Here is a 17,069-nt window from a genome sequence, read left to right on the forward strand (position 1 = left end):
GGAGAAACAACAGCTGAACCAACCAGCATCTAATGCAATGAATATGTGAAACAAGTTGTAAAATACATCTGGTGTACTCTGTAAAATCCCCTGATATTCCCTGACTTCCCCAGAGATTTTATCAAATTCCCTGACATTTCCTATATGGAATAACAGCAAAATATTCCCTGACGGGCGGGAACCCCGCGTCTCCTACCTGCCGTTGAGCTGAATGCGGTCGGCCAGTTTGGAGAGCTGGTCGGGCAGGCGGCGCTGTTTGATGACTCCCTCCGGGCTGACCGACACCTCGCACAGGGAGTAGGTCTCCGGCGCGGCGATCAGGCCGAACTCGTTGACGGTGTGGGCGACCACGTCCTTGGCGGTGGTGTCCTTACTGATGATGATGTAGCAGCTCTGCTGGTCGGCCTTGAACACCCGGATCACCTGGTCTGGGATGTCTGGGTGGGGAACAGAGGAGAGAGGAGAGCTATCAGTGACTGAGCGATTGGTTACATAATATATTACATAAATGGTCTTAAATAGTCTTAAATCTTAAAACAGTAACGTGATAGCATTTTTGCCAATAACGGAATAACTTATTAAATTATTGACTAGTTATTCCATTGCTTTAAACATTATTTGGTTGAATAATGTAATAACATCAACCAATAATAACACTAAAATGTGGACAGGACTGCATATCAAGTTTTTTCTCTTTTCCAAGAAAAGGTTTCTCATCCAATCATAATGGTTAAAGTTATTTTTGTCAATAACCTAATAAGTTATTACATCATTGGAAAAAATGCTATTACATTATCATTTCAAGATTTTATTACATTATTGTTGTTTTATTATGTTATAGTGGGTTTTCAGGTGACATAACACACACTCTGGCAGCCATATTGGAGGTCCTCAGCTCTTTGGTAACAACAGCTGTGAACAGCTGGTTGTGTTTCTAAATGTACAACTTCAATCTCAACAGAACTGAACAGACACGGTTAATTTCTGTGCTGTTTCTGATTGATTTAGTGTTTAGATAACCATAGTATCTGGTTAGCTGTATCACTGTCCTGTTGTGAACACATCTGATTTGCACACTAGCTAAAATATCTAGTAGAAGGCTAGTAGACATGTTAACATTAACATTTTTACACAACCATTTGTCTAATGCAGTGGTTCTCAACGTGGGGTCCAGGGACCGCCAGGGGTCCTTGAGGGGGTTCCAGGGGGTCCTCAGCAAATTGCTGAATTGTTAAACTTCAGCATTATTTTACTTCCAAGAAGTTAGAACAATTAGAGAATGTAGAAGAATGACAATTTTGATCATAGTTTCTCTGTTATCTCTCTACCTACAATACAGATAGTCAGGGGATTCTGGACAAAATCATATCTAACAATAAAAATATTCTCAGATGTGGGTCTGACAGACAAAATCTCATCAAATGGGGGTCCGTGGCTCTAATGTGGATTAAATTAGGGTCCTTGATATGAAAAAGGTTGAGAATCTTTGGTCTAATGGACCTCCATGATGGTGGCACACATGGTTACAAGGACATTTGTGATGCAACTGCAAAGCGTCTATAGGCTTGATTACATTTAGTTGCTTTACATTATTGGCATTTGTCAAGTTAAAAGCAGTTATGTAATAGGCCTCTATGAGACAGACAGACAGACAGACAGGGAGATAGACACACAGATGGAGAGACAGACAGACAGACAGACAGGCATCATCTGCCCTTCATCAAACACAAACTTATACTGAGAGTGACAATGGGGAGTTGTCTGCACACAATATGAACACTGACATCAAAGGTTACCTGCCTTTAAGAAATAAAAGGTTAGGGGTCAAAAATACAAAATAAACACAGTAAAAGTGTACAGCCTTTTTTTAAATATGGCTTCAACCAAAAGTAAAAGTTAAGCAGAACAAAGAAACAAAGAGGCACACACGCACAACAGCTGAGAAAACCATAGCATGCAAGGAGCAGCTCCAGTGTGCCTGAGGCAGCGGCATTTCACTGCAGAACACTTTCACTCTTCAGCACGCATGTGGGCTCATGGGCATGGGATTATGGGCGATGGTGATGTGACCTGGACATATTTCTTTCTATTTCCAGTGCCTTTTTATTACATTGTGTTGAACATGTAACTTAAAAATTTAACTTTACAGGGAACCAGTTTTACATCAGAAAAAGTTTGATCAAAACCCACATTTGTCATTCAATAACTAAATAATTTATTGATGTTTATTATGTAATATACCGTTTGAAAGCTCTGAATGCAAAAATCAATTAAGGAAAAACAAACTCCCATAATGAGCCTGTTTTTCCACGTCATGTTATTGTTTAATTGGACAAATGCAATTATCAATAGTGAGAGTTCAAAATAAAAGCCTGAATCCCAGTGGTGAAAACGGATTCCCGGGGCGGCTAACACCGGAGCAGTTGCTATTGACTGCACACGAGTCACATGGAGCTCTGCGTGTTAAATAATGAAAACGTTCCCCCTGAGTGAAATACTGCATTAAAGATCCCCGTGTTTGAGTAAGGAAGAGGCTATGGCCCATTACTCACAGGGAGAGAGGGAGCTTTAAAACAATGAGCCGTGAACACTGCACACTGATAGGTGGAGAGGGAGTGCGACAGACTAGATGAAGCTATCATACAGTCGCATCGCGCGCGTGTGTGTGTGTGTGTGCGTGTGTGTGTAAGCCTGAGCCTGTGTGTTCAATGTGTTTTAGTTCAGTCATGTGTGGCCGTTAACGATAGAAAATGGAAGCAGATCACGTAAAGGAGGCGGCCTTAGGAAGAGTCTAGGAAACGATAAAGGGTGTGTTTGACTGATGAGTTTATCCCAATGCATGTGCATACCCACACACACACACACACACACACACACACACCATCCTCATGTGTATCAAGTACAAAAGGGTAAACCTTGCTCAGTGGTGTGGATGCCAAGTCATTACCCTCACCCTTATTAACGCAGACCTCTGATCTCTCTCTCTCTCTCTCTGTGTGTGTGTGTGTGTGTGTGTGTGTCTCTGACAACGGCTGAGGCTCATAGCTACCACCTTTATCATCATTATTACAACAGCAGCATGATAAGCGGCAACAAACCACTGAACCCCAAGCCAATAATAATAAGATGAGAGGGAATGTATCTTTGTTTAAACAGTTGATAATCAATCACCTCAGCTTGTTTTAAGAGCTGCAGGTGTACTGTAGGTGTGTGTGTGTGTGTGTGTGTGTATGTGTGTGTATGAGAGAGATAGGTCTGGATGTTTTTGGGGAAAGTAGGGAGAGTGGAAGGTCCTCACACATGTAGTGATCACTAGTAAAGCTGGTGAGTGTGTGCGTTTATATTCATGTGTATACATTTTGTGTGCGTCTTTGAAACTCTGGTGCTCTCCTTTGTGAATGCTGCCCTTGTAAGCCGACTGCTGAAGCAGCTCTGCTGTGTTTATGGAGGAGGGGGTGTGTGTGTGTGTGTGAGGCTAAATGCTTTGTGTCTCATTAGCTGTGATTTGTGATTAGGGTTCGGGAAGCGCTCCACTAAAGAGCCAGCTATCATATCCAGGGGCCTAATCATATTTAATCCTCCGGACGGGCTCCGAACTGACCTGCACACAGGAGGTGATCGCTGCCCGTCCAGCAAAGCGATTCCCATAAACACCCTATCATTTATTATCTTAAACGCGGCACCATTTGTTTTCATCAACACCGGAGAATGTATTTATGGACTGAGGCCAAAGAGGACTTCTAAACAGAAAAAAAAAAACGATATAAACAAATTGGCTTCCTGGGTTGGGTCGGATTTTCCTAGTGAGGTTTTTGCAGACGCAGCACTAAGAGAGGCTACACACTTCCCACCAGACGCCTCCTCCTCCTCGCTCCTCTCCTCCTTGCCAAAGCTTTTCCCGCTCACTCCATCATGGAGTCGGAAGAGATAAATCACATGTTAAAACATCTAGGGCAGTGGAGGGCAGAGTCTGATGGCTTGAGGCGCTGAGAGGAGAGGAGGAGAGGAGAGGAGCTGGGGGTGAAGCATGATCCCTAAAAATAAACACACAAAGAAAAAGCAAGACACACAAATACGTTTGTCTTACTGTACTTGTGAGGGCCTTCCACTGACTACAGTCATTCCCTAACCCTCACCACTATCTCCTCATCTTGTTGATTTTGGCAACATCTTTGGTACTAAACGCTGTGGTGTTTCTGCACTGCATTTCCCAGAGATCACCTGTCAATCAGTGTGGGTGGTACTGTGACAACTTTTTCCTTGGATTTTCTATTTCTGTAGGCGGCGCTCTTTTCTTTGTTTGTTTAGCCATGGTGGCTAACGCTGCTCATGCTAACTACCCAGGTCTTCTTCTGTTAATTCCAATTTACAAAACACATCACTAGGGAAAGACTACCAGACACCAGGTGTTAAGAACAGAAAATGTAAAGCCTTTCATTAACTGGGTAAAGGCTGAATTACCACTATTGTGTTATATGAACTGGTAACAGAGTAGCATAACTGACATGTATTTATATGAAAATGTGACCAATTATTACTTTAACCCTAAACCCAAGTCCTAACCCCAATATAAACTCCTTGAGGAAGTGAGGACCGGCCAAAATGATCTCACTCAGACTGGTTCTCACAAGGATAGAAGTACACACACACACACACACACACACACACACACACACACACACACACACACACACACACACACACACTATGAGGCCTAAACCCAAAGCCAGAATCCGGCTGTGGTTCATAGGATGTGAGATGGAGGGAAGGAGATAGTTCCTGAATGAAAGAATAAAAGGCGAAAAGGAGGGGACACATGGGAGGAATACATTTACTGGAGCACAAACAAACAGCGGCATTGTAGGTATTTATACTCACAGTACAGTCCCATGGCTTGGCAAGCAGAGAAGAAGAAAGAGTAAAAGAGAGCGAGTCAATAACAGAAGGAGAGAAGGGGGGGGGGGGGGGGGGGCAGAAAGACAACACAGCGGTTGGAAACATCATGACAGAAGGGAGAGGAGGGAAGACCAGAGGAGTTTATACTTTAGCCTTCATCTGTTCATGGGAAACCAGAGGCGCTGTGTGTGACTCATCATGTCTACACTAGAACATCTGTTTAAAATCACAGCGAGAGAGAGAGAGAGGGAACAAGAGAGAGTACGAGAAAAAACGAGGAGAAAGAAGAGGGAGGGAAAGAGAGAAATACAAAGAGGAGAGAGAGAAAGAGAGAGCGTTACAGAGAGAAAAACGAGGTCGAGGGAGCTGAGAGGAAGAGCAGACAAATGTGTGTGACAAGTGACACACACACACAAACACACAATTCTGAAAAGACACGAAGACGTCGCCCGCCCGTCTCTTCCACTTTGCAAACACAGACAACACATAAACAAGCAGCCCCCTCCTCGTCTTCTGCCTCCATCAAAGAGCCAAGAAGAAGAACACAGCGTCAACTTCAGCACTGCACTTCTCCTACTCCCTCTGCTCATGTCATCGGAAGCTGGGATGCACCGAATACCAACACCGGTGTCGGATATCGGGCTGATATCTGGTCAAAAAAGGGGACCGGCACCAGTGAATTCTCCAAAACTAAAAGCCGATACCGAGAGCCAAGTGTAACATATCAGAAATCAATGAAAGCTTGATTTTCTGCTTTTTTCCCCCGACACACCAAGGGCTGAAAAGGGCAGAAAAACTTCTCTAATAAAGAAAATGGAATTATATGTCAATCATTTCTGTTCAATGAGCCCTAAAGAACTAGTGATCCAAGTCTATACTGTCCAGTAAAAGTAACAGGCTATCTTCCAATACTTAGTGCTAGTTATAAATTGGTATAGGCAGTGGAAAAGTGATATCGGTGCATCCGCGGTTCCTCTGATCCCTGATTCCTCTATGCTAATATAATTATAGGTAGGGCTTTGGAGGGATTACAAGCTCCGCAGAGCATCTGGAAAAGGGGGTTTTGTCTGAGCAGACTGTTCCCCCCCCCCCCTCTACTATTAAATCTAATGGGAGACCAGAGGACTTGGGGAGACGAAAGGAAACTTGAGCTAATGGTGGATGATTAATGTGGTGCAGTATGTGTATATAGTGTAGTGTGTGTGTAGTGCTGTCCTGTACGGGCGTGTGTGATGTATTGGTCTGCACTACAGACTGGGACTCTGTGTGCAGGTGTGTGTATGTAGTTGATTGACAAATGGTTGGTGAAATAAATCAGGACCATATTAACTCTCACTCTCTTTTTCACCTTTTCACTTTCTCTTTCTTGCTCTCCTCTGTCTCTCTCTCTCTTTCTCTCTCTCTCTCCCTCACACACACACATACAAAATCCACAGGGAGCGCCCCGTGTTAGTTTAAATAATTAGGGGCTCAGAAACCTGTCTGACAGGAAAGGAATAAATAAGTCTTATAGTCCAGGAGGTTAATCCTTGTCAGACGGACACAATTCTGCTGCAGCTCTGCGCCACTTCAAAAGGAAAGACCCCTGGGAGTGTGTGTGTGTGTGTGTGTGTGTGTGTGTGCATATGTGTGAGTGTAAGAGAAACCTGCACAAAAGAAAGTGCTATGTGTTTTGAGTGCGAGTTTGTGCGTGTGTATCGTTCCTTTGTCAGCGAAACCTGCATATTATCAAAGTGTGCGAGTCTGTTTGAAGAGTTTGCATGTGCTTCAGAGAGTGTGTGTGTGTGTGTGTGTGTGTGTGTGAGAGAATCAAGTGCACACTACAGTTTTCATGTGGCTGCTTTATGTGATTATGTTGGGGGGCGACGGGTCGTCCGTACAGCGACTCTCTCCGCTCATCGAACAACGGAGTCCTTCACTCTACAAGTGGCTTTCACCATTCAGTGAATTGCGGGAGGCCGAGGTCTCAAGTCAAGTGTTACAAACAGCTTCAGGAGGGAAGCTCTGAATGGTTTGACTGGCTTTAGTGCCGCGTGCCTGAGCCAGCTCAATAGCTCCGTGATATCAACTGAGGCCTTCAGATGTGAGAGTTGTGAATGACTGTGATGAAAGGTTTTCCCCTTGTAGCCAATCTACTTGCTCACATATCGCTCGGTGAGTGAATAAGGGATGAGAGTTTTTTGCCTCTTCAAGATTTAAGTCCTTCTCTTTTGTCAAGCACTTTTGTTTTGTGAATTGAGTGTCGACATATTTAGGTCTCCTGTTTGCTACTTGTTGTGCTCCACGGGGGACCAGATAAGAGACAAGTTTCACTCTGTGTTTCCCAAGATGTACGTTCAATAAATCGATCCAGCAACCAACTAACCAATCAATCCATCAAATGCAACTTGTAAGGAAGAAACAAAGGCAGTTAAGAAAGAAACAAGGCGACAGTAAACATGTCGTCGCCCATGAATGATGCAGTCCCCGTCTGGGCCAATCAGTGTAATACTGAAAATGCCAGAACACATTGGTGAGATGCATCATTCCGATTGAAAATCCGCTCTGCAGTGTCTGAGCTATCGACCAATGGAAAGAGACGGATCCATAGTCCTCTTCCAGATTTCATCATGCTTGACACTGCACTGACACTGAAATCCCCCCTGATGTCACTGCATTGACATTGTTTCTCTCCCTCTCTCTCTCTCTCTCTCTCCCTCTCCCTCTCTCTCTCACCTGCGGGGTTGGAGAAGTCGAGCACGCTGGTGGCCGGCTGCAGCAGGTCGGGGCTGCTGGACGACAGGCTGCCGGGGATGGGCATGATGGCCACGCTGTGACGGCACTGCTTGGTCCCCACGATGCTGTCGTCCTGAGACTGACCCACACCGCCATCGCTACAGAGGGACGGAGAGAGGGACGGAGAGAGGGAGGGAGGGAGGGTGTAGGGAGAGGAGGAAGGAAGGAGAAAGAGGGAGGCAGGTAGGGAGGGTTGGAAGAAGTTGGGGTTGGAGTGGAGGAAAGGAGGGAGTAAGGAGTGGGGAGAGGAAGAGGGAGAAGGAGAGGAGGGAGAAGGAGAAGGAGAGGAGGAAAAGGGAGAGGGAGAAGGAGAGGAGGAAGAGGGAGAAGGAGAAGGAGAGGAGGAAGAGGGAGAAGGAGATGAGATGGAGGGAGGGAGGAAGGAAGGGAGGGAGGGAAGGACAGAGATTGAGAGAGAGAGAGAGAGAGAGAGAGAGAAATTAGATTTACTTCGTCATAAACAAGTTGAATGCTCCACCAAAATCAACTTTTAGGCTTTTATTTTGCAGCAGTAGACATTTTTACCCCCAAAAAAACTCCCTAAAGTTTTTTTTCCCTGTTGTTTTATGAGCTTTAGGCACAAGTATTAGCAGGAGTGCATTTTCCTTGATCTTGAGAACTTATAACTCACAACTCATAAAGCAGAGGAGAAAAAAAAATATTGGGAGATTTAATCAAAATGTCTACTTTTGCAGAATGACAACCTAAAATATCAATATCAGTGAATCTGCCCTTTAATATGCAGCAATGACACAGCTGAAATTCATCCATGAGGCGGTTTCATGAATGGCATTAACTGATAAGGAGTGTTCACGGACACAGACACACAAATTCACCACACACACACTCACAGACACAGACACACAGACACACACACACACACACACACACACACACAGTGACACAGGACAATAAGACTGGCATACAAAAGCAAAAGACAGGGACACAAACAAGCATCGCGGACATCGACAACAGATATGAAAAGAACTGGAAACTAATGAGTAACATTTTTGCTCAGACTGACATTTTCCTGAGCTCTATGAGTTTGTGGGTGTGTTTGTTTGCATGTTTGTGTGTGTTGCGTGCCTATATGCTCCTTAGCTTTTGAATACATCTGTGTGTATGTGCGTGTGTTAGCATCTAGGTCTCCGTCTTTGTGTGTGCGTCCAGCATTTGGGCAAATAGTGAGCCATCTCTCTAGAGTAAACTAGATCTGAGAGAGAGGCTCCCTCGCCCCGCTCTGCGATATGCAAACATCAACCTTTACATTAACGGCCTCATTAGTCCGGCTGGGGCTCTATACATGGCTGGATGAGGCAGGTGATAGAAATGGCAATTCTTCTGGGACAAATCCATAGACAGTTTGAAAGAGAGGCTATGAATAGCCCGCCTTCTAATGATGATTTCTCTCTAATGGATATCCTATTGGTTTACATTGTCGGCCACTTTTTGAATTATCCCTCCCCCTGTTATGTCCAGCCGCACCATCCTGCTCAAACAGAAATACGTCAAATAACGGAAGCAAGACACTCTCAAAATGCTGTTTCTTTGTGACTTGAATGTGGTAATTATCAGCTAATGTAAAAATGCTGCACATAGCACCTTTAATATGTGGATATGAGGTAGTTGTGTGTGCGTAACCGAGCGTCTGAGACAGAGAGTTTGTCTTGTCCTGCCTGCATACTAATCTGTAGCCTCCCCTCTAGGTGTGTCTCTGTACTGAGGCACAGGGCTTCCTCTAACACAGCTGAGTGCTGCTGTAGCAAAGCCTCTGTAATCTTCCAGTCGCCAGTCGATACGTACTGCAGCACCAGCGAGAAGAGGAAAGAAAGGGAGGAGAGAAAAAGATGCAAAAAGAGGGAGACGGAAGGAGAATAAAGACAGAAGCAAAGAGAAAGAAAGAGTGAGAGATTGAAAAAAACTGAAAAAAGGGTAATGGTGAAATTTTGCCCCATTGAGAGGAACACAGGGTTCAAATTAGCCTAGTACAGAGATTGCCATCTGTTGATTGCGTTGTAAGGCTAATAATGTTCTCGCTTAGAACAATGGGAGTCAAGATGGCGACATAAATCATATCTGATGATGGCGAGTGCAAAAACGCACTTAGCTGCACATATGGGATTGACTGTCATATGCATATAGCAGGCTTGTATTTTACACCACGCATATAATATTATGGTCTAATTGAAATACTATTCAGTGTTGAGATGTACAATGAAACTTTAACGATTCATTAATTCATTGATTATAATGCGAGTGCACAAAATATGGTATAGACAACGTATTGAGCATAGAAAAAGCATATATTTCTCTAGCTTCTAAGTCCATGTGCCTATAGGCATTCATCTGATGTATTTGACTTGCCAGCGTTTGCTTAATTCTCGGCTTAAACGCAAAGAAACTAAAACCAAATGTAGCCCGTAACAATCTTTTCCTTTGTTCAACGCTGTAGCAAACCAAGGCCTCCTTGATATTTTCCGCAGCACGATTCCATCCCTGCAGAATAAATTTGGTTGAATAACAGAACGTCTAGGGCCCACTCCAGAAAAATAGATAATTGGAGAGTTTGAATACGAAGAAGAGTGGAGGCGAGCACCTTGACTCTGCAGAAAAGGGGAGCGAGGTGGAAGAGGCAAAGGAGGAGCGAGGAGGGAGGGACGGGGGAGGGGGAAGTTTGCGTGTTGAACGAATTAGCATGAAATCCGCCAATACAGTCCTCTAGTCATGTTGCTGAAGGTCAGTGGTGCTAGTGAGCGCTCTGTGTGGCTGCCTGCTGTGTGTTTGTCTGCAATGGACACTGGATCAGATGGCTGGAAGATGGGGAGTTACACAAGAGGTCTTACCCAAACAGGCCCCTGAAGCAGCGGAGACAGACGGGAGAGAGACGACATTGAAAAGCATGAAAAAACAGCAGCAGAGCTCTGCCGAACTGATTCAGCAGTACAAACAAAGCAGAGTGACATAAGGCCTGTGTACGAAAGACAAAGTCTCTCTCTCTCACACACAACACACACACACACACATTGACAGAATATACAATAGCCAAAGTTTGGACTAAAGAAAAATACAGACAATTAGACGGAAATATGTAAGGAACAAAACTCAGATTCAAATACACCAAGTGACAGGAGGGGAACGGATAAGTGAGGAAATCCAACTTGGTTGTTCGACCTTGTGCACAATCGAAAAATACACCTGAGATGATCTGTCAGCATGTAGCAGTAAATGCGTAAGGATTACATCACTGACTGCAGTAGTGGTTTTCTATGCTGCAGCAGACTTCTCCCTTACTTACACTTTCCACGGCACACAGAGTTATCGACTGTTCTGTTCGGAAATGTCACATACGTGCAAGGCATGAGTTTGACCAAACATACAAGAGCAGATACAAAGCTGCTTCACTTGTACCTTCTCTTGTATAGAAACACCGCATTTCTTTAAGCCTGGGGACTGGATGAGGATGAGGTGAATTCATTGATTTTTATGCAAGCTAAAATAATCTTTCTACTGATTTTGTTCACATTTCATAGTTGCTGATAAAAAAAAAATCAAGGTATACCTGGGCTCACTCTATGCTACACTTGTATTTGAGAACCACTCCATTACAGAGAGGAGAGTGCAACCATTATAAATTGATGGAATGGGACAGCTTGCCTACAATAAAGAAATTTGCATTGCTGTCATTGGATAATGAAATGCTGTTTCAGAGGCCTTTTACATGCTGCCAAGATACAGTGGCAACCATCAAAAAAGTCCCTCATCCTCTATTTATCCTCTACTAGTGCTGCAACAGCCACTTATCAAAAGTGGTAGACGGGGCTGAATATCCATACAGTAACACACGCTTCTAATCTTTCCAATTATTACTTTCCAGACAAGTCTTTCGACCTTCTGGTGGCTGAAAAGGGAACAAAGTTTGAATTTTCTCAACATTTCCTCTCAGGCGTGGAGCAACAGCAGCGCTAGGAATGAGCAGGCAGTAAAATATCGGACTCCTACAATGGCTAAGGGTAAATGCTGGAGTGCAACAATAATTATTCTGGATTACTGCCCGATACGTGTCGAGGTTTAGCACATAAATGAATCACGCAGAGGTTGAGAAAATGGAAGTGCATTGGGGGACATCAGGTTACTGCGTTATTGTCATCTCACTAAATCACCTCCATTCCTGCCTGAGACAAACTAACTAGAGGCTAATTCCTCTGTCTATTGCTTTCCAATCTGGGGAATGTAAATCAACCGGTGGTCAATATGTTGTGTGTGCAAAGTCACACACATACACACAAGCACACACATCTTAATTTGGCAGAAAAATGAGTCGCCTATTGCAAAGTGCCTTTTTATACTTTGCCGGACTGTCCTTGTCATATAAAATCCAAGTCAGAAACAGAGCGCAATGTCAGCCAAGAACAGAGAGAAGAGGCAGAGAGCGGGTTTTCGTATGTAAGCCAGGCAAGAGCAGAATCTGAGTTTAAATATTTAAACAAGGTTATTTTCTCGATTTAACTCGCTAGACATATAAGAAGGAAGCTAAAGCATTCAAAGATGTAGCGTTTCGGTGAGAGAGAGAGAGAGAGAGAGACCGTCCCATAACCGGAAGATCACAGGTTCGATTCCTGTGAGAGCCGAAGTGTCCTTGAGCGTGACAGTGAGCCGATACGTGCTTTGGCAAAATGTGCGGCTGTCCCAGAGAGGATGGGGGGGAAAAAAAGGGGGTTGGGGAAGGTTTAAAACTGCACTTTATTATTCTGTTAAATCATACTCTGTCTTAACAGCCTGTACTTCTGTACATACGCGCGCACGCAGGACATCCAGAAGACAAACACCTTATAAAAACCATTGAGGATGTTTATGCATCTACACTGCCTCCCCTCAATTTTTCATCCTACAACAGACGCTGATTAATCCCGATTGACCCGAATCACTCCGCCTCATCTCCAGTCTCATCTCCAGTCCCTTTAATCAGTCGTCAATTTCCGCTGAATCAAAGAGCGGTTCTGAACGGCGGCGACCGGCGAAAAATAAAAACGCCACGAAGGGGCCTCTTGTTTGGTCGATAAACAGAGCGACGCGACGAGTCTTTGGAAGCCGCGCGCCGCGTCGGATCAATGGCTGTGTGATAGCGCGTGGCGTTATGAGACAGAGCGCAATCAGTTTTCATGCATACCGTGTGGCTCTGTGCACATAATCACCACAGAGCTGGAAGCTGATGGAGTGGAGAGAGAGAGATGCAGTGTGCTTGGGTGTGTGTGTGTGTGTGTGTGTGTGTTTACAGTACGTGAGAGCCATGCCAACAGTTAGCTCTGTAATTAACAGGGCCAGAACAGCATCTTCTCTCACTAGCGCTGACACAATATGGAGTTTAATGAGGCCCGGGGAAGCATGAAATGATGAAATGAAATAAAGTCTGTAATAGCACGTTATGGGCGGAATATTGAATGTGAGCCTCTATCTGCACAATTACTTTCAATGGCTCCAGATGCTGCAAGTACAATGGGTGGTTACGGACGACAACGACGATGGTAATGATGATGATGATGTTGCATTGTACATTTTCAGAAATTTGGCTGACACTTATCCTCCAATGAGCATACATAAAGTAAACAACCAAAAGTAAGCAAGTGCCCAAGCAATATTCCTTTACTTTATTTATATAGTACCTTTTTTTCCCCTCCTTCCTCCAGTGTGTGAATGTTTATGTACTGTTTTCCTTATTTAAGTTTTGCTTTTATGTGAAGCACATTGATTTTCTCTGTGTGGGAAATGTGCGATATAAATACAATTTTACTTACTTATTTTAAAACCGAGGTTACAAACGCTTCTCAATAAAAACTACAATTAAAAACATAAGAACACATATCACATAGACAATAACAGAGTACCAGACAACATTTTAAAACAACATGACAGCAAAAATAACAGCTTCAAGAGCCATTGGAAGCAAGGGAATAAAAATAAGCCTTAAAATGTTTTTTTAAAAATGATGAGTGAGTCAGATAATTTAATATCAAGAGGAAGACTGTTAGTTTTGGGAAAAAGACAGCAAATGCACAGTCCCCCTTACTTATGATACTGAAATACATCTATACCTGAATAGCTTTAGTGGCTGTAACGCTGAAATATGCCTCTCTAAACCGTTTTGGTGGCCATAAAACTGCAATCTGCCTATCTCTGAAGACTTCTGGCGGCAGTATTCCTAAAATCCTCTTACCTGAATGGTTTGGGTGGCAGTATACTGAAGCGCGTCTTCTCCAGCATCTTCCTGATCTTGTTGCGTCCTCCCGACACCGTGTTGGCCTTCATCTTCCTGGTGCTCTTGTGGTCCGTGGGGAACTCCATGTCTCCAGGCAGGTCGGGGATGGAGAAGCGATTGCCTTTCTTCTCCTGGATCTTCGGGATGTGCGGACCGCCGTTCTTCTTCTCGTGCACGATCCTGCTCAGGAGCTCTTTGAAGACTGGAAGGTGGAAGGAGGTAAAAAAAAAAAGAGAGGAGAGAGAGGATTGGTTAGTCTCTGTCGCAAAGTTCAATTTCTGTTACAGGCAGTGATTGAATGGATGAACATGAAATCAATTTTTTGCTCAGTATATATATCTTCATTCAGCCATATCTGTCACTTCAAAGGATGGTGCTGATGCTTGCTGGTGAAAGCCACTCAAAAGCTGAATTGTGCAGTGTGTGTGTGTGTGCATGTACTTTGACACTCACCAAATATGTTGGTTTTGACGGTGAGAGAGAGGTGTGTGTTATTCCTCAGGATGTCCACAGCTTTGGAGTAGGAGATGTTCTCAAAGTTCTGACCGTTGATCTCCATGATCTGAAACAAGACAGAGGAGATCACAAAATTATAACAGAACTGAATTATAAGAGAAACGCGACCTAATTGCCACTAGCCAGCTAGCTATGTTAACTCACTAAAACGACAAAACGTTAGGAAAGGCAACAACAAAGCAGCAAGATATACATCGTTTGCTTGTAACTTGGCAGCTGTGTGGGGTCCAACAACACAACGGTGTTTCTGTTATTTTTGTTACGCAGTTTTGCCTGTGTGTCAAACAAACACTTTTGGATATTGGAGAAAGATGTAAAAAACCTTCCCACCCAAAGTAAAGGTTTTTCGTTTCACTGTGCACTTGTGTAAGGTGGAATGACAATAAAATTGAATTGAACCCTAACCCTAACCCTAACCCTGACAATCTGGGCTACTTGGAAATTGCTACTACATGATTTCAAACAATGAGTCAAGAAGAGTTTTAATCTTGGTCAGAAAAAGGACAATCCATTTGCACATCTGAGGGTGTTATTTTGTTGACTCAGTTTAACCTCACTGTCACGTCAGCACCTGAGAATAAGACTGCTGATCTGGAGACCACTGGTCAGGTCATGTGACAATATAAGCTAAAATGTGAAAGTGGTCAAAGTGCATGTCTATTCTGAATATGACAAAACTGCACATGACTAGGATTAGCATTCACCTTCCAGGCCAAAAGTTGGACCTAAATTTCTGTTTACAATGCGATTTTTTTCAACTGAAGTCAAAGGCAATTTTTCATCATCTAAGGGCAATTTAGCTGCAACGCTTATTGTAAGGTTGCACATCACTGCTATTATATCAAGACAAAGCAACTATATCATATCACATAATATTGTAACATAAAACATTTTATTGTATGGTATTACATTTTCTCTCAAATACAACAGATACGAGGCCCAGCTGAGCAGTGGTTCTCAATCAAAACACATTTGTACTGTCTGAAAGGTTTTCTTCAAAGTTGTATAAATAGCCTAGATGAAAGCAAAACAGCAAGAAACATCGCTAACTAGTTCCCCAGTTACAGCAAGAGTTCCTATATTGTACCAGTGTCGTATCACACGCCCTCTCACCTGATCTCCCCGTTTGAGTCCTGCCTCTGCGGCCTTGCTCCCTTCCTCCACCGACTCGACGAAGATGCCGAAGCCCCTCTCGCTGCCGCCCTGCAGGCTGAAGTAGAGCGGCGACTCCCTGGACGCCTTCTGCAGAGTGATCTGTCTCCACTTCGCCTTGGCTGCGCACGCTATGTTCAACAGCCGCAAGTGGCCCTTCATTTTCTGACAAGGAGTGCGAAAAGCAGACGGATGAGAATGAGGAGCGCTGCATTGAAAATAGTTTTTGTTCAAAGGTGTGCTATGTAGTTTTGGGAAGAAAAACGACTTGGAGAGCAATCGTTTGCGAATGCTTAGAACTGGATTCAAATGTTCCACCAAGAGTAAATGAAATTCTTCTGTGTATTGTGAACGTAGCAGGAGGGTACAAAACAACTTCTCTCTGGCTTTGAACAGCATTCTAGGGATCCAATTTTCCTTGTGGAACATGTTTATTAATTTATTTATTGCAAAAGTTACGCTCTAAACTTTTCCCACATTTCCGAAGTTCAAATTTCCTTCCTAAAACAACACTTTTAAAATGCACTTTTAACCTTTTTTGACAGGGAGAAAAAAACAATGGTACAGGGTACAATGAAAATTGTTTTGCAAATGTTGAAATGTGTTTCAGGAATAAACTAAATGATGGATGAATTGAGGATACTGATAATAAATATTCCATTTGAAACTTTACACAACACAAACTCAGCTGCCATCCTGTCAGGAGACGGACCGTGTCTTTTAATGAATGATGGTAACCTGGGGTGACTCTTGCTCTCTTGTATTTTTAATGAGCTACATTAATAAAAGCTTGGTTGAACTAGAGGTGTGAGGTTTTGGGAGGGGGGTGACAGACTGTAGAAAAAATAAATAAACACAGTTATGGAGAGTCAATTTCCAAAAGGCAACATAGAAGTGAGTCTGTAACTTCCTGCTTGTATGCTTGAGATAATTTTACATGCAGTTTTACATACAGTGTGAAATAAAAAGCAGAAACTGAACTAAAGCTAAAATGCACTGAAGTAAAAACTGTTTAGATTGAGGAGTTTGATCTTACTGTGGCTTCTAGAAGTTTCTCAAAGTCCTCCAGGAAGCGCGTCATGGCCGGGTCGCCCTCAAAGTCGTTGAAGTGGTTGTTGACCCACAGCAGCACTATTCTCGTCACCTGGAGACACAATGGGTAAACACGTCTCACACATCTTTTTATATATTGAGGTGCCCCTCATTGTTTTATTTCAATTCCCCAGTTCTTCAAAGACCTTGCACTATTTGAGAGTACAAGTCGCTTTGATGAGAAATTTGAGGAAAGTACTTTTGATCCCCGTGAAGAAATTCCCCATAAAGAGAAGTTTTTCTCATTAATATGTCATGGTGAAATCAACTGTGGTGCCACTTTCTAATGCTGGCAAAAAATGCAGATCTCACTGTGACAAACAGTAGCCCCAACTGTCAGATTTTAGTTTTTATTTAGTCCAATTATGGATTTATCTGGCTAGAT

At 43.4% G+C, this 17,069-nt stretch overlaps 1 protein-coding gene across 2 annotated transcripts in view; it reads right to left on the bottom strand.

Moving 5' to 3' along the window:
* Positions 1-17,069, bottom strand: part of rapgef6 (Rap guanine nucleotide exchange factor (GEF) 6) — a 176,530-nt gene that overhangs the window by 29,101 nt on the left and 130,360 nt on the right. For both annotated transcript variants that reach the window (XM_078286483.1, XM_078286482.1), the window contains 6 exons: positions 16,629-16,736; positions 15,554-15,757; positions 14,378-14,486; positions 13,883-14,126; positions 7,612-7,769; positions 197-437 (listed from right to left, as the gene is read on the bottom strand). In XM_078286483.1, coding sequence (XP_078142609.1) covers positions 197-437; positions 7,612-7,769; positions 13,883-14,126; positions 14,378-14,486; positions 15,554-15,757; positions 16,629-16,736 — 1,064 coding nt within the window. The remainder of the gene's footprint in view (positions 1-196; positions 438-7,611; positions 7,770-13,882; positions 14,127-14,377; positions 14,487-15,553; positions 15,758-16,628; positions 16,737-17,069) is intronic.

This window comes from Centroberyx gerrardi, chromosome 11 (assembly GCF_048128805.1).
Source record: "Centroberyx gerrardi isolate f3 chromosome 11, fCenGer3.hap1.cur.20231027, whole genome shotgun sequence".
Taxonomy (NCBI): Eukaryota; Metazoa; Chordata; class Actinopteri; order Beryciformes; family Berycidae; genus Centroberyx; species Centroberyx gerrardi.